We start from the raw sequence: 12,094 nt of genomic DNA, 5'->3' as shown, positions 1-12,094 counted from the left end.
TGCTAGCACTAGCTTGCTAGGCTACATAACATTTTGCTGGCTGCTTGCAAGCAGTATGGTATTAAACGTACGTGAACGTAATCTCCCGGGCACTGGTGACCACCAGCACACGTTTTCCCCCATTTTGTTCTTATAATACACGCGTTGCGATGTCGTCCCCATGGTAACGAGTGTATCCGGTCTCGTTTATGAGTTGACAAGATAAAAGTCATATTGTGGAGTATAGCGATGCTGAGCAAAGCTCCTTGTTGACATGCGCCTAAAATAAATAAATAAATAAAATGGGGGGAAAAAATGAAACAAAATTATAACTCAGAGCATCATTGACAGCACTCACCTCTCAGGATATAGAAAAAGAAAAGCAAACGGCGAATAACTGATATTGCTGTGTTCCCACAAGAACACAGACAGGATAGCGGCAAGAGTGTGGTCTTATTGTGCTTTTTTTTTCTTTTTTCTTTTTTTAAGACAGTGTTTAATAACAGCATAAGAGGAGTAACAGCCTGATGTGCACGTGGCTCTAAGCCTGTAGTAGAAGTCATACAGCAACACTGCTACACAACACAATATATATTCAGCGGTTACTAAGCTTTTAAAGTCTCATATTTATTTATAATGAATTTAATCCTAGCAAAATACCACTATCATAAAATGCAATGGCTTTCCTCAAAGAAGTCCTGTAATGTTTACTGAATTCTAACAAAGAGGCTCAGCCACGAGAAAAGTCCATTTTCCACTAAATTTATATTTTGGTGGATTAAGTCAGTAATGAATTGGTGTGACATACTAAAATTGCTTTTATATTATTTCTCCACACTGGCTTGTTTACAAATCTAAATATGGGTTTTTGACCAAGTGTAATAACAATATCACTGGGTCGATTTCAGAAGAGCAAACATACATTCAAATTTGTGCACCTAATTCTGCGTACCGTGGTGGTGTTTTTGTATGCGAGCGACATCCATTATTAGGGAGAGCAATATGTTGCAGTGTAGATTCCCTATAAAGGATGAGTCCCAGATGACGCAGGTGTATGTGCATATGTGTACTGGGGTGAATGAGGTCTAAACGTGATAGTTTGAGAAGCAGGGCATTGCTGAAGGCAACTGGGGGATTCATCTGTAAGGGGAGGACTTTTCATTCACGAGCCATTTATTGTGCGTGTCTGACACAGTGCATCCCATCCTCCCATCATTATCCACAACCCTGATATGAATCTCTATCGTTAGCGATCCCCGCAGACCGCAGGCCTTTTTAGTGCTCGCTGACACTTTGGCGAGTCCACGGAGACGACGATGTTGCGATAACGACGGCACGTTCGAACGTCACCTGGTGGGCTGATGTGCTTTTTCCGTTAAACGAGGTGCAAGTGCATTTTTGTGGATTTGTTCTGTTTATCAATTGAACATCGGTATAACATTGTGTCACTTTTTTCCTTCTCTCCCTCCCCCGTGAAGCCTATCGCTCTCATTCACGCAAGCAAGTCACAAAATCCTTTCATCTTCACTATATCAGCTCAGATAGACACACAAATCAGAAAGGTTCTATCTTAACTGGCTTAACTCAAAGGATCTGATATCTAGCCCCTTAAAATCAGATAGCATTGAAAGGAAAATATGTGTGTGTGTGTGTGGGGGGGGGGGGGGGGGGGGGGGTTGAGGCGGGGTAGACTTGGATGAAAGATCTCAGAAGAATCACACACTAACTTTCACGTCTTTCCTTTATTTCAAAAAAGAAACGTAGGTCTTTTGTTTTCTTAGCAAATATCTATTTGGGAGTTTTCACTGTTGCTCCCTGAGACATGGCCTTCCTGTTTGTGTTCCCTGGGCTGCATTACAAATGAAATAGTACAGTTAACTTTAATTTTCAAAAACAAAAACACATGACTGAAGCTGCCAAGTTATTATCAGACCAACAGCACATTCGATTATTACAATGCTTCATCCTTTGTAAAACCATGTGGATAGATTTTTTTGTTATTATTATTTTTATGGTGGGCAGCTCAGAAATAGGTAATTATGCTGGTTTTGACATTAAACCTGTATTTGAAATCTTCATTTATAGACGTTTTATAGGCAGATTTTCTGGTATTAGCTATCGAAGAATAGCACAGATGTAAAGTTTGTAAAAAATTATATATATATATATATATATATATATATATATAAAATATATATATAAATAAAATATATGCACACACACACATCGATTTATATTCCTACGATTCAACTGCATCGATCTGTGCTTGGCAAGTTAGCCTTCCGGACATACTGTAAATATATTCATTTAAATCAATTTAATGCATCACTGTAGGTATTTGCTATGTGCCAGAATAACAAGATAATATTTTATTAGACAATTTTTCATGACTTTCTTCAAAGTCAGAAGTTTCAATACATTTCATGATTATTGGTACCATTGGCTTTAAACTGTATGACTTAGGTCAAACGTTTTAAATATCCTTCCACAAGCTTCGTACAATAGTTTTGAGGACTTTTTGGCCATTCCTGCTGAGAGAACTTGTGTACCTGAGCCAAGTTTATAGGCCACCTTTTTCGCACATGCCTTTTCAGGTCTGTCTGATTGCGATCAGGGGCTTGCGATGGCCACTCCAAAACATTGACTTTGTTATCCTTAACCCATTTTGGAACGAATTTGGGAGTATGGTTCAGGTCAACTCTTGCTCCTTCTCGTGAAGCAAACGCCGCAGGATCTCTTTTTAGACAGGCTGGTTGTTCGTGTGGCCCACACTGAAGGGGAAAACTCGTAGTTTGTAGTTGGGGTATGAAATATATATATATTTTTTTTTATTTTTTTATTTTTTTTGTGACACTAGCCTTGGAACTTCACTGGCACACTTCATATATATGCGAAGCAAACCCACAAGTTGTATTAAGCGGGTACACCCAGGGGAGTGTGATGGAAAATGTATTTGACAATCTGTTCCCAGGATATTAAGTCAAATCCCAGTTGGTGGGAACTGCATTCAGCAGCAGCCAAGAGAAAGCGAGCCGCTTGGATATTATACATCTCAAGGATTGCTCTTGATTTTCGCTGGAGGCTAACACCAGCATGCAGCACCTCACACAGCGCAGTTACAATACATGGATTGTACAAGAAAGTATTTGTAGTATTGGAATGTCAATGGCACCTCTACATAGTGACTGAGCCGACTATGTTACGCAAAACAAGTAAACAAAAGGCTTAATTAAGTTGGTTGCCTTTTTTTTCTTCCCCTAATGAATCTACAGAAGACTTTGTTTTCTGAAGTTCAAACAGTAAGCTCTTTTAACTGGAAAGAGCAACGATTCAATATATGATATCACTTATTAAGTGCACTACAGCTGCTGACATGAGGTCATGAATTTACTTGGATTCAATTTGAGTTTACCTTATTTTCACTCAAAACGAACAGCTGAAGAAACAACAAAAAATCCAAAATAAATTAGTTGTAAAGCACAGTTTCAAATTATGGACTTTCTTAAACTGGACCTTGGGTGCATCTGAATCCAATTGCAGAAGAGTTCCAAAAGCAATTCAAAAATGTGTGTGGTCAAACTGTAAATGTACAGTGCCCGCACCACTACTACAACCAACTGCCACACAATAAAACATAGTGAAATAGCAAACTACGGGGCAATAAGCCAAACAAGGACGTCGAAATGCGCGTGAGTATGTGCTAACGCCGAACTAACAGAGGGAGTGGCTCCTGTTACGTCACGACACAAAACGCAGACGACACAGTCTGAGTTATATTTATCAATTAAACTTCTATAAAATTGTTATATAATAACCTCAAAATTGCAGTTATTTTTTTTGTAAAGGGGGTCTAGAGGTATCAAGAAGAATTTTTAATTTTTTTATATCTGACCTGTGACCTGTCAGCCTCAGGGCTCACACTGATTTTGAATCTATACTTCTTTTTGAGAGTTCTGCACTTTTGTCGGTTGACATTTACTTGACTTGGCTTCATACATCTTCAAATTATATAAATATAAGACTACTATTAATGTTGCACCTCGTCAAAGTCGCTCTCCCACAGAGCAGTTTTGACAAAGGCAAACTGAATGTCTGCAATTATTTTTCAGATTTACCCAGAACTGTGATAACAGATTGATACGAGAGATTTGGTAGATTGAAGGTTACTTCATGAGGGAGCATATTTGTTTCCCTTTTTTTTCTTGCTCAAGTCCAAGCGTAATGAGATAAAAGTCATGAGTTTAGCCACACTCTCAGCAGGAAAGCAGAAACTAGCTGCAGCCAAGTGGAGAGAAAAAAAAATTAACTAAATTGGGCCAATTAAAACACTTTCTAGACGGAGAAGAAAGGTGTCTGCGCCGAACTGCTCAGAAGCATGAGGCACGCCTGTGACTTCATCTACAGTGTTTATTGAAGTGGAGCAAAATATAGACAGGAAACAGCTGTACATTAGCAAGATCTTCTTCTTAAAACGGTAGACCAAAGGCACGCTGCTAAAGTCTGAATTCACCGAATGCATTCTTAGGGCGTTGTTTGGCTCATAATCGTCGCCAATCATATTGAAACAAATTGAAAATTGTCGCCCAAGCACGGTCTCTAGAAAACTTTAAAACTGATCACCGTCATTCAGAAAATGAACGACTGACTATGCAGGAAGGCAGGGGTCATAATTTACAGGCAGATGAGAGCAGTTTTAGTGTGGGGCTTCATTTGGTGTGGGGTCCCTCACACAATGCTCCATTAAGCCGCTAATGTGACGAGGCCCCCAAAGGCTTCATTAAAATGAAAATGGTCTTGAAGAAGTGGAGTCTAAGTGTAGTTTGCTTGTGTGCATGGCTCAGTGTGAAGGTGAGAGACTAGCGTGCGAAGTTATACTGTATTTGTACACATACATGTACTGTATGTGACTATTACTACATTGGTATAAAAACTTTTCAGGATGCAATTTCATCATTTTAAGAGTTATTTCAAGTAATCTGGGATGTCACAGTGGGATGGCAAAATATATTTTTTTTAGCTGTAATTGGGAAAGTCTTAAAGATTTAACAACAATAGAGCAGTATCTGGTGGGATGTAATTAGTGTAAATGTTGACCCAAAATGGGTCTGGTGATATTGAATTACTCTTGGCTTTTTGACTGAATGAAGTGAAAAATGCCTTCATAATGAATTTATGTGGATAATGTATGTAAGTCCCAAACACATGCTATATTTTTATATATTTAGGTCACAGAGGAGAATCATAGTCGAGCTCAAAATGTTTTGGGAAACATTTGTCTAGTTAAACAAGTCAAAAAAAGTCAAAGCAGTTATTTCTTAAAATATATTCTCTCTCTTAATAGCAGACACATTTCATTAATTTATTTCTTAGATTTTTATTCATGTAATGGAAGTCAGTTTATTTGGGTGCAACTTCCTGTCTATCATTTTTGATGGACTGAATACTTTTTGGGCAGTGTTCCTGCAATAAATACAATTTTGTTGAGAACCGGCACACTGACAAAACATAAAAATAAACACCTTTAATCCGATATGTCCGTCTCGTGTAAGATTTGAAGAAAATGTGAAAATTGGTATTGTCAAACCAACTTACAGATGGCACGCTTGACATTATAATTGCACACCAAAATGCAAATTCCTGTGTTTAGACCTTTTCTCTGGGTCAGATTAGGTTGCAAATTGTTATGCTTGTATGTAGGACCTTATTATTACACACTGTTTTGTTGTATCAACTCACAGTTTGGAACTAAGCATTCATAAGAGAAATATGTTAAAACATTGCATTAGTATTCATTTGACTGAATGTTGTTAAGCAGTAGATGTCTTGGAACTGCTAGAGTTTTGTTAAAGAAAGCTTAACAAAATGTAAAGTAAACCCCTCTGAGCTTGCCCAGGAACGGCATAAGCCCACCATTGCACATCGCTCTGTGTGGAATGTGTGAGCAGCATATCTAATGGCTCTCTGGTCAAACTCCGAGGAGCTTGGAGGAGGATGGTTAATGGACAAGAGCGATTTCATTCATCTCAGCCTGGCTGATTGCTACGTACGAGGCTACTTTCACACCTCATTTGATGCTAGCATGCTCAATTCAATCACACGCAGGCTCGCAAAAGCAGTCGCGCAGGTATCATCATGTGCGCGCACAGACAACTTACACGATCAAAGGATAAACCGGTGCACCTTTGAAAGCCATTTAGCAACTGATTAGCAGGTGGATCAATGGACAGCGGGATGAATGGCTAAAAATATGAAAGCGTAAAAATGGCAGAAAAGTGAGGAGCAAAATGTGGCATTTTATTTAAAACTACTCTAAAAGGAAATACTGATTGCTCAATGCAATCAACTAAAATGTCGGAGAGCAGAGGACCATGAGAGGCGACTCAGCCTGTAACTGCTCCAATCAGCAAATGGTACTGAGGTTGTCTGACAGAAAGAAAAGAGAGGGGAAAAAGGCAGCACATGAGGAAATTGCATGTTCTTGGTTGTCAGAGGGAGACAAGGCACAGGAAAAAGTCTGTGGGTGCGCTTGCGGGGGGAAGTGAAGAGGTTACTTAGCATTTTCAGTTCCAATCACAACCATTTACTATGCTGCAGTTTTACAGTATGAACGTCACTGTTTTTAAAATGAAACGGGGGTCAGTCGGGTGTACTCTGGTCTTCACTAAACATGACGGCCTTCATCATAAAGCTCTTCTTATTGCTGTGATTACCAGTGTCATGCTCAGAGCTGTGGAGAAGGGATTGGACAAAATGTATTACATTTCGGAAAAAAAGTACAAATGTATTGGTAGGAAAGGAGATACTTTTATTAACTGCGCATGCAATGTTTGAATGAACATTTGATCACTCTTAACGGCCATTCAGGTGTAAGTTAAGGGGGAGCGAGGATGCAATATTACAAAAAGATGCATAAAGATGACAAAATAGCTCACTTTGCGGTATACATACCATTCTTTTTATTATTACTGGCAAGTTCGCCATATTGCACAAAGCAGCCTGGACAGGGATATGCAATGTCATATGATGAAACGTTTTTCCTCAGTTTCCAAACCTTATGACTTAAGGGCGTTGGAATGCAGAGGTTCTGCTCTATATTGCAAAGGAGGGAGAAAGAGCAGGAATAATCACCTGAGAATAATCTCATTTATCCAGGTCATTGGATCGAACACAAACGGACTGTTCTGGTTGACCTAGAAGATGTTTGGCCTCTCATCCGAGCAGGTTTCATCAGTTCGTGCAACAAGCCTTATTTAGGACACAACATGCCGAAGGTTTTGGTGTGGAAACGTGACCATTTGTACTCCAAGTTGGATGCATGCCTTAAACCACGAATGGTATCATTCTTTTAGAATGCAAAAGAAATCACAAAACACAGAGAAACTGGAAAACAACATAGGTTGCAAAAAGATGAAATTGTTTTATTTTTTATTAGTATTATTTTTCTTTTACTTTTTTTTTTTTTTTTTTTTTTTTTTATACACATATTGGCCTACAGGTTGTCGTCCTCGTAGAGTTTTGAAGTGGGTCAAGAAAGGGTGTTGGGGAAGTTGGTGGGAAACAAATCAAGAAGTGTGGGCGTAAGTTGAGCGGGGGAAAGGGTAAATGGGGGACAAGAGCAACAAAGGGCAAAGATAAGTTGAAGAAGAGGACTCTTATCTTTTCTTATGTAGGTTAATTGACTGAGGAATTAAAAGGAAAAAAAAGATATCATTCAATGTGATGCATGGACATTAACAATAAACGGGTTGGCAGCATATGAAATTATTATTAAGATACACACACACATACAGATGAAGCTAGTGTGTCATCCAAGCATATTTCTAATTATCGGTTAATTGTTATTCCCTACCATTAGGAGGGTGGTTTTTAATTGTAATGTAGCCAAGCAGAAACCCTACCTATACATGTGGGGGGACAATTAGCCACCTCCATTAACCCCTGGTTAATTACAACCTCCACTGCTACATCCCACAGCTCTGTTCTCACTCCTCTTTAGCCCTCAAATCTATCCCCGGGCCTTCATCCCAATTTTTTCCCCCAGTTCTGTCCTCATTTCAGTTTATGTTAGCCAATCAGCCTTAATTGTTTGATTCAAATGCATATAATGTGTGTTGTGAACTTTAGAAGTGTGTCTCCTTTTTTCTTTTCTAGGTTAGAAGTCCCTGTTTGAGTCCTCCATGTCATCTCTTTCTCCCTTTTTAATTTTCTCTTCAACATTTCCAAATGAATTTCCTCAGAGATTGATCGTAATCTTAAAAAAGATAAGCGCAGCTGCTTTTTGGAAATCACATCATTGTAGGTTACCCACTCCCCTCCGAAAAAAGTAAATGTGTTCATAGAAATTCAAATCATCTTTTAAGGCAAATGTGATCATGGTCTTTATAAGCTAAATAGAACACAAGAGTGGAAAGAACGCGACGAGGACAAGAATAAGCTTCATTCATTTTCAAATTAAAATATTTCTAGGAATACTGGAAACGATGATCATTAATAATGATATTTAATTAATATAATTATTACGAGGAACATCTTATTTGAATTCATTAGTAATAATACAGGTGACCATGGTGTACCCCACACCTCTCACCCAGTCAGCTGGGATCAGGGTTATAAAACATTTGATTATAATCATCATCATATTACCATTATATATCTCACTATAGCTAGTTTTTATTTCCTTTTCACTTTTTTTTTTTTCAAATTCAGTTGAATTTAATTCATTTTTAAGAGATTTGTGATGCTTCAGTTGAAGACAAATTTCCTGATATTTTAAAAAAGGAAACTGTTGCAACGTAGTATTCCGCCATTTTGGTGTGAATGACAGGACCGTGGTGTACATAAAGATGGAAGAAACAGGCCGAAGAAGTACTTCTTTAAATAGTGTAATTATATGATTACGACTGCTACTACATAATAATATACATGTATATAGTGCTTTTAATGGACGCTTATGTGTTGGAAAATATATGTTTCATATATATATATATATATATATATCAAATATATCAAATATTACTTCTATTAGTTTTAGACAACCTTCACATGCTTTATTGTTATGTTGTTATGTTATGACTATTAGCGCTACGTGCGTCATACTGTAGATAATTGTTTTGTTTTCTTTCTCTGTCTCTCTCACTTCGATATAACAAGGGGGATTTTAGCCTGGGCTTCAGAAAGGGGTGACAACTCGTAAGACTTGTACCTTTTTCTCTCTTTGCAAAGACTTTTCTTTCGTGTAATAAAAACCCACAAAGACAAGATTGCTTCCTCACTTATTCTGTCAGAAAAAGATTTGCCATAACACTTTACATTTTAATTACTGCCATGGGTTATTGTTGCGTATACGAGGAGCGCCATGTTAGGGAAGGAGTAACTAGCATTGGCCAACAGCTTATAGCTGGCCAGCTCGACAACAAACTGAAACATTACGGAAGATTCCGGGAACAGTCCGAGGCTCCTTATGGAGTTGACATCAGAGTAAGCAGGGGCAGAGAAAGTTCCTGTTCGTGATTGGCAGTGGTGGAAGTTCACAGCTGATCATCTGCTCAACATACGGAACAGTAAGTTCCCAACTATATACAACCCCAATTCCAATGACGTTGGGGTGTTGTGTTAAACATAAATAAAAACAAAATACAATGATTTGCAAATCATGTTCAACCTATATTTAATTGAATACACTACAAAGACAAGATATTTAATGTTCAAACTGATAAACTTTATTGTTTTTAGCAAATAATCATTAACTTAGAATTTTATGGCTGCAACACGTTCCAAAAAAAGCTGGGACAGGGTCATGTTTACCACTGTGTTGCATCACCTTTTCTTTTAACAACATTCAATAAACGTTTAAGAACTGAGGACACTCATTGTTGAAGCTTTGTAGGTGGAATTCTTTCACATTCTTGTTTGATGTACAGCTTCAGATGTTCAACAGTCCGGGGTCTCCGTTGTCGTATTTTATGTTTCATAATGCACCAAACATTTTCAATGGGAGACAGGTCTGGACTGCAGGCAGGCCAGTCTCGTACCCGCACTCTTTTACGACAAAGCCACACTGTTGTAACACGTGCAGAATGTGGTTTGGCATTGTTTTGCTGAAATAAGCAGGGGTGTCCATGAAAAAGACGTTGCTTGGATGGCAGCATATGTTTCTCCAAAACCCGTATGTACCTTTCAGCATTAATGGTGCCTTCACAGATGTGTAAGTTACCCATGCCATTGGCACTAACACAGACCCATACCATCACAGATGCTGGCTTTCGAACTTTGCGTCCATAACAGTCCGGATGGTTCTTTTCTTCTTTGGCCCGGAGGACACGATGTCCACAATTTCCAAAGAAATTTAAAATGTGGACTCGTCAGACCACAGAGCACTTTTCCACTTTGCATCAGTCATCATGATTATTTTCTAAAAGCAATAAACTTGATCAGTTTGAACATTAAATATCTTGTCTTTGTAGTGTATTCAATTAAATATGATTTGCAAATCATTGTATTCTGTTTTTAATTATGTTTAACGCAACGTCCAACTTCATTGGAATTGGGGTTGTACATTTGCAATAATTACAGGATCTACGAATTACTGAGTCTAAAACATACATATTTGCTATATTGTTATTACTCACTCTATACTACAGAATCACATTTACTGTTTTCAACTTTATCCCATTCTAAGAGGTTTTAAAAAAGAAAAAGACGGAAAACAGCAAACAATACTATGCTTTGTTGGGTTTACATATTCTTCTGTATTCACATTCAACTGAATGAATTCATATAAAATAATGGCGACATTGTTTGGCCACAGCATGAATTACTGGTTTATGGTAATTATCTTTTCTTGATTCATCCAAAGAATTCCAACAAATAAGAGTCACTCGTCAAGCTATCTCACACACTCCATTCAATATTTTGGTGTTGTGGTTTCTGCTTACTCCTGCCCCCCAAAACAAACATGTTCCCTGAAAGCAGAGGTTAGTAATGCTATTGCCTATTGAAAATTGTGACATGCTGTGCTGTTACCACTGACAGAGACAATAGATGTAGAAAAGAAATCCAGATAAACGGACAGAGTGAAAATTGGCAGATTTTAGTGATAGTAAGTCAGACTGACAAGACACATGGCGAAGAGCAGACTGAACGGCGAGAGAAAGAGAGGATAACAATGTCCATTGTTCCATTAGGCAAGGCAATAATGACTGATAAAATGAGACTACTAAAGAGGACACAATGGTCCTTAATTGACTCATTAGTGAGAGAGGAGAATGAACTGCACTAATGAATGGAGGTTTGCAGCTATACTGCTTGCTAAGCAAAACAAAAAGGCATTTAGTTTATTAAATCTAGACAAAGCAATATTTGTCCACTAAAAGGGACAACACAATATTCCACAGGGATAAGGCAAAAAGAAAAAATAAATAAATAGGAAAGAAATGCTCTATTGTCAATAATACATTTCCTTAAATACATTCCATCTAGTTTGTACAATATGTCCTGGTATCCTTGCCATAAATGAGCACTGATGATTTTGGAAAACATTTTTTTTTTAGCTTTCCATACCTCAAGGTGTTCCAGGATATAGGGTGGGTTGGTCATACCGAGCCTGAGCATGGCCCCTTCCGGAATTTCCGCCACCAGCCTCCACAGTAGCGTGGGCAGGTCAGTCCCGATGTCTCGACCATAAGCTCCTGTGTCCTCACTGGTCAGCCAGATTTCACACACTCCCTCTAAACAGACACAAAAACAAGGAAACATCGGATACGTCAACAAAAGACCCTTTTCCACCGGGCAGCATGATTCAGTAGGGTTGAGTGTAGTATTGTATCTGATTCTTTTGGTGTTTTTATTGGAAATGATCCTAGCGTTAGGGTACTGGTAACAGTACACTGCGGTCAACCGTACATCAATCCACACGCTGCCGTCCACTGATTGGCTGACAGACAATTACGACTTTCATGTTACAATGGACTTTACAAACAGCATAAGAAAACGGCGTTAAACAAAATTCTACATAAAGAGGAATTATGAGCGTGCACCCCTTGTGGAGTATATGGATAATATTCGCCTTGTAGCACGTCACGTCATCTTTGATTAACTCATTGGCAAGCAGCATGCA

The 12,094-nt window shown here is 38.4% G+C and overlaps 1 protein-coding gene across 2 annotated transcripts in view; it reads right to left on the bottom strand.

The window, feature by feature from the left end:
- The window catches only part of cdkal1 (CDK5 regulatory subunit associated protein 1-like 1), a 208,888-nt gene that overhangs the window by 78,932 nt on the left and 117,862 nt on the right, over window positions 1–12,094 (bottom strand). For both annotated transcript variants that reach the window (XM_061776897.1, XM_061776898.1), the window contains exon 9: window positions 11,539–11,705. In XM_061776897.1, coding sequence (XP_061632881.1) covers window positions 11,539–11,705 — 167 coding nt within the window. The remainder of the gene's footprint in view (window positions 1–11,538; window positions 11,706–12,094) is intronic.

The sequence above is a fragment of the Phyllopteryx taeniolatus genome, chromosome 6, assembly GCF_024500385.1.
Source record: "Phyllopteryx taeniolatus isolate TA_2022b chromosome 6, UOR_Ptae_1.2, whole genome shotgun sequence".
In the NCBI taxonomy this organism is placed as follows: Eukaryota; Metazoa; Chordata; class Actinopteri; order Syngnathiformes; family Syngnathidae; genus Phyllopteryx; species Phyllopteryx taeniolatus.
This window is presented reverse-complemented; position numbering and strand designations above follow the sequence as displayed.